Source organism: Danio aesculapii, chromosome 6 (assembly GCF_903798145.1).
Source record: "Danio aesculapii chromosome 6, fDanAes4.1, whole genome shotgun sequence".
Classification (NCBI taxonomy): domain Eukaryota; kingdom Metazoa; phylum Chordata; class Actinopteri; order Cypriniformes; family Danionidae; genus Danio; species Danio aesculapii.
In genome coordinates, this window is record NC_079440.1 from 13,973,290 (window position 1) to 13,979,289 (window position 6,000).

General features: G+C 37.0%; 1 protein-coding gene across 1 annotated transcript in view; it reads right to left on the reverse strand.

The window, feature by feature from the left end:
• myo10l1 (myosin X, like 1) overlaps positions 1-5,779 on the reverse strand; it is a 126,800-nt gene extending 121,021 nt beyond the window's left edge. Inside the window, exon 1 of the mRNA XM_056459596.1 lies at positions 5,470-5,779. Within this exon, the coding sequence (XP_056315571.1) occupies positions 5,470-5,490 (21 nt within the window). The 5' untranslated portion in view covers positions 5,491-5,779. The remainder of the gene's footprint in view (positions 1-5,469) is intronic.
• Between the last annotated feature and the right edge of the window lie 221 nt (positions 5,780-6,000).

Consider the following 6,000-nt stretch of genomic DNA (forward strand, 5'->3'; position numbering starts at 1 on the left):
TGTAAAGTTTAAACTACAGTTAAAACAAAGAAAATGATATGAAAATCCTTTTGTAATAATACAATATATTGTTCTCTAGTTTTATAGCTTCTTCGAGTGCACCGAACAACATTTTTTTTTTTAAGTGTTGCAAAAAATTTATATAATTTATTAATAGTATTTTTTTCCATCAACTCAAAACTACAATGTTGGACTTAATTAATTTTTAAACTTAAAAGAGATTTTTAAAAAAATGTGGATAAAAACAGAACCTTCCAGAAAGATGTAGGCCTTCACAGTCAGTTCTCATCTGAACAGAGGAATTACATGGTTAATACTAAGACTTGTATATAATCTATGGCTTAAATTCCTTTGAAAAGCTAACAGGTCCCCTACAAGCCTTTGTACAATTAAAAAAATGTCTCATTACATTTCTTAATCACTTATAGTTCATGGTGACTTTCTATTAACAGATACAATGTCAATCCCCTCCGAATTTGAAATCTAGTTCATTCAAATTCATGCTTTAGAGAGAAAAAACAGGCACTAGGACCATGTAATGCACAGTAAACATGCCTGCCTGCCAGTGTTGCTGTGGGCACTGGAGGTGTGGACTGTTGAGTCACCAAAATGATAACCTGAACTGTCACCACAGAGAAGACAGAAAAAAGGGGTGACAAAAGAGAGACAGAAAGAAAGAGATAGAATACAAATGAAAAGAAAGCAGTTTTTTGCTTGTGTGTTGTGCTTTACAGGGTCACTGAGCTTTCCGGATCTCAAGAAACCCCCCTGGGCTTCTGACATGCTCTTCAGTGATGACACATTAGAATGTTGGGCAGAGGAAACAATATTAGTGAGTGGGTCAGATCTGTATTTGGGGGGGTTATGTGCTTCACTGCATCTTACCCCTTATAAAAGTGTCAGTCCCCTTGGGGGAAATGCTTAACCTCTGACCTCTACACTAACACTGGCTAAGGCAAGTATTAATTTGACTATTTTTTACTTTTTGATATTACTGTGTGTCACCAACATAACTTATAGGCTCTTTTTTTCTTTATATATTACTTGTGTTACACTGACTATGTTTACATGCACCAATTTTTGTCAATCCAAAATAATCTGATTGCAGATTGATTTACATGTACTCTAAACAATGTAATCTAGTTTATATGTTTTATGTACTCTAATATTTATTTACATGAGAACAATGTAGAGTGTGAATATATTGTGTGAAATAAGGCAACGGTCTCAAATAAAAACCATCACAAGTAGTCAAATAAGACACACATACTAGTGTTAATACCAGCTGGAAATGACAATTCATCTATTATGGCTGCATGATATTGGAAAAATCTGAAATTGCGATATTTTATTTTTCTGCTGAAAATATTGCGATAGGAATACAGTTAAACAAGATAGTTTGAATAGCACTGTTTGACGGTTTTCAGAGGACTCTAACTGTATTCAGCAACAGAAATTGAATAATTACAATGTTTTCTTACTTTGTCTCGTAATTTATTAGATTAAGTAAACTTTAGTCAAAATTTAGAGTTTTTACCTTAACAAAGCTAAATTATCTTGTTTTCACTTTGAAATGTAGATTTTTGGATTAGAAATAAGACAAAAATTCTAAGTAAGATTTTTTTTTTGCGATAAACTGTATAAATTCCACATAAATACAGTAATTTTAATACAATTCTGTAGCTCCTGGTGAACTATAAACCAGACTCAACATTGTATATTTTGTGATGTGACTATTGTGGATGCGCATATTGTGATATCGATGCTGAAATGATATATTGTGCAGATCTAATATCTACTGACCATTTTTTTTATCTTGGCATTTTAATAGCAGGTGGAAACAAGGCCTGATGGAAGGAAGGGCTCTAGGGACCAGAAGATCAAAAGCCAACTGAGATGATGCTGTTGGATTGGTCCAACAAACAACCGCATTTTAGTGCCCTCGCAAACACCAACCACGTAACAACAACAACGTTAAAACACCTCAAAAACCAATAGTAACCACATAGAATACACCAACAACCAACTTCCAACCAACCTCAAGTTAAGACATTTCACACCTGTAATTTGAAAGCAGTGTTAGCTCAGGAAGAGGTTTAGCATGGCACTTGTGGTGTTAACCCTGTATTGCAATTTTAAAGGTGCAGTATGTAAGTTTGACACCCAGTGATTGAAATAGGTCTTGCATTCCTGGATCAAAACAAACGCAAGCGCAGGTTGCCAGATTGAGGACCAAAAGGAGCGAGTCTGACTATCGAGCCTAAAGGTTGATTTAAATCATGTTCTATATAAAAGCAACGGCACGTGATAAAAGGAATATTCTCCATATTAAAATTAGTTTTTGTTCTAAACAACACCTCGAATTGATATATTAGAAACGGCTTCTATTTAATGCAGCTGAACAACAGAAAACTGACAATGATCACCTCAGGTACACCTTGTGTGCTTTATTCAGTGTTAAATGCTAATAATGTGAGTTTGAATGCCATTTTACATGACATTTATTGCCATACTACTGAAAGCAGCAGCAGATAGTTCACCTCAGATCTGGAAAATAAAATAAACTGTCTAAATTGAACTTCAAAACTGTGAAATAATTTAAACCAACACATACCAGTGATTCAGCATCTACATTTAATAACATTAAAGAGGTTTAATATGTATTAATTAGATTATAAACCTTACCATTTCATGAGTGAGTGCATATTCTGTGCTTCTGAATGGCTGTATTTAAATTTCTGTTGTGTTTCGTCTGGTGCAAACAGCCAAATCGCTCATCACTGCAAATCTCGTCATGTAGCGTGTTGTTAGGACACAGGGTCACCTAATGTTTACGTTCATAATATTTATATTATTTGCTAATTAATAACGTAATGTGGAACTCTGTGTCTCATTTCCGAGTCTGCTACTGTCCACTAGAGGTCGCATTTCGGTCACGAGCACATGCTTTGAGAGCCTTTCTGACTAACTGAATAAAATTCTCTGTTTCCACCACAAGACAACGCGGGGTGCTGAAATATAATTGGCTAAACTGGCATTGGGCGGGTTAAAAAAGAACCAAAACAAGCGTTCCAGCACGTAACGCACATTTTCAAAATAGAATATCTGACTTCAGCATTGTTTTTCAGATAAACAAGTATGTTCACTTGGCATGTTTCTTAAAAATCTGCAAGCCTATTATGGTATGGTTATGCTTTAGAAGCGTCAAAAACTTACAAACAGCACCTTTAATTTTGTTGAGCCCTTTGTTTACTTGTTGGACACTTGGCAACAGAGACAACCAATCAGAAATTAAGCTGCAAGGTTTACATCGCATCACAAACCACGTGTGGTGTAAACAGCAGCCGGTGACAGGTAATTTTAAAGAAAAATTCATATTCTATGCTGCAACATTTTTTATGAATAAGATGCAAAAACTCAGTGTAAAAAGTTGCATGTGGTTCATCCAATCAGCAATAGTGACGCCAAAAATATGCAAATAAGAATATTAACCCAGCATTTATTGTTTATTCTGCGATGTAGAAGCTTTTTTGTGATTGTTTTAGAACTTCCAATGCAGCTGCCTATGGGAGAAATGACCAGGAATAATAAATGGCAGAAATGATCAAACTACTTTTGTGTTGATGACTATACATTAAAGGTAGAATAATATAATAAGAAAATATCAGTTTGCAACATCAAGCAGCAGAACGAGCTGTTTTAATGTCTAAAAATCAATGGAAGTGAATGAGATTGGAAATCTCCAACCAAACGATTCCAATGGTTGCACCCACTGGTATGTGAAGAATAAGGTCAATACTATAGTATGAAACGTCCGTTAATAAATACCCAGGATTATTTGTTATCCTCAGATATAGTACACTGTAAAACCCAACAGTCAGCTTTATCAAATGAAATGAGTGTAGTTACTCAAAATGTACTGAAAGTTAATTCTACTCATTTGAAAAGAGTTTTAAACTCGGTGTTGAAGGTAATGAGTTAATTAAACACCTCATTACTTCAACTTAAATAAAGTATGTTTACAGTACTCATATAAATTATATCTTTATTAGTTTCTAGCAATCGGTTTCCTCAAATGGTTTGAGTTACCTTAATTTATTGGGTTTTACAGTGTATGAGCAGTGTGAAACGTGATTACAGATAACCCAGGATTGTATTTATCCTAGGTTTAGGATGAGCAGGGTTAACAATTTCAAGTGTGAAAAGCTCTCAAGGATGTTCTAGCTAATGTATCCCAAGCATCTTAGTTTTCTGAAATTACAAACTACAGACAGATTTTACAGCAAATGCCCTATATATTAAATTAATGGATTCCAGATAGCAGTCTGTGAAGGATCTGAAGATTAAGTTCTCCAGCTTTGTCCTCACGAGCTTTAACAGAGACCACTTTTGCATTTCTTTTAGCATAAACACATCTCTCTGATAAATATATAATATTCAGAGTGTGTGCATCATCAATTAATGTCATTTACTCACTAAGCCTTGTGTTGATGTGCTGTCCACTCTGACAGATTAAATGCTGACTGCTTAAAACCATTTGAGACACATAGCATGTGTTCAAGAGGATAAATGGCTTAATGGGCATTCTGTAATTCAGTATTAGATCAAATTCAGGGGTTTGTATGGGCATCTAACAAACTGAGAGTAGGAGCAATGACAGAAGCATCCAATCGTGTACGATATCAAACAGTAAACATACTCAGCAAGGCATACAATGATAGATATGGGGATAAAAATACAACTGATCATTGAAAATGCTGTTGTAAGGCCTAATATTCCGAATACAGATCAGGTAAACAACATGCATTCAGGCTGACAGGTTGATTATGAGACCTTGCATATATGTTTCCCAGCATTTCCTATTAGGCTGAAGGTGAGGTGAATGCTCTGAATGTGGAATTTGGCATGATGGGAATAATCTCAATTATGTCCAGACAGCCTTCAGAACACACTCACGCGCTGGGTTTGGAATCGAAGACATTTTATCTGCTTCATAACAAACACTGATGCATGATAAGGGCGTGAGAGGTTTAGAAAACCTAGATATCAGCCTCGCAGAAACACCATCATAGCCGATAGAGACCCTGCCTCAGCATCAATGCGCGAGCCCCTTCCCCCCTCGCGCGCGCCACAGCCCTGGCGAACACGAGACACCTATGCACGCTATATCACCATAAGCTACTGTCAGTGTGAGAAATAACGCACTGGTCATTTATAATGAAGCACTTAAAAATGTCAACCCGTTAAATATCCGTGTTTAAAAGGAATGACACTGTTGGGCTAAGATGATTACATACAACATCCTGGTGCACATGTATGCAGCCAATGAGAATTATCCACCGGTATTTACATCATATGATTATTGAGGGGTTATTTCACAAATATAGCACACAATCTGTTGTTTTTGCACGGCACATGAAGCAACACACATGAAATGACACGTTCCCTTGATTTAGAAAATGATCCCACCTCTGCGAAGAAGGTCTCCATCTTCCTTCAAAAGACGCAAGGGGATCCAGCTAATCAATCACAAAACTGCAGAGGCTTCGATAAGCGTTTGGAAAGATGTATGTCTTTTCTGCAGTCGCTTTCCATTCACGAATGTTTACGAGAAGCAGGTCGCTGCAATCCTGCGTGAGGTGGAAATTCAAACAACTGACGGCGCGTTAGCAAATGACACCCGGTGGGTAAAGAAAACGCTCAGGTGTATCGTTTCTGTGAGTGTCTTTTTTATTTATTAGAAACGCCGGTGTCCAGACACATGCCTCGCTGACTCCGGTGTCCGCACCAGAGCGAATGAGCCAGTGCCCGCTCGCTCACGCATCTCCGGTTGGGCGGCGCACCGCGCGCAAAGACAGCCCCCCAAGTTTGCCCTTTTTACCGTGCATACCGGTAGTAAACTGACAGAAATATAGCTCCGCAGATATAAACATGACATATATTGTTGCTGCACTGTAAAACTGATTTATCTGATAATCTGTGCGTTTGGAAAGCGTCAAT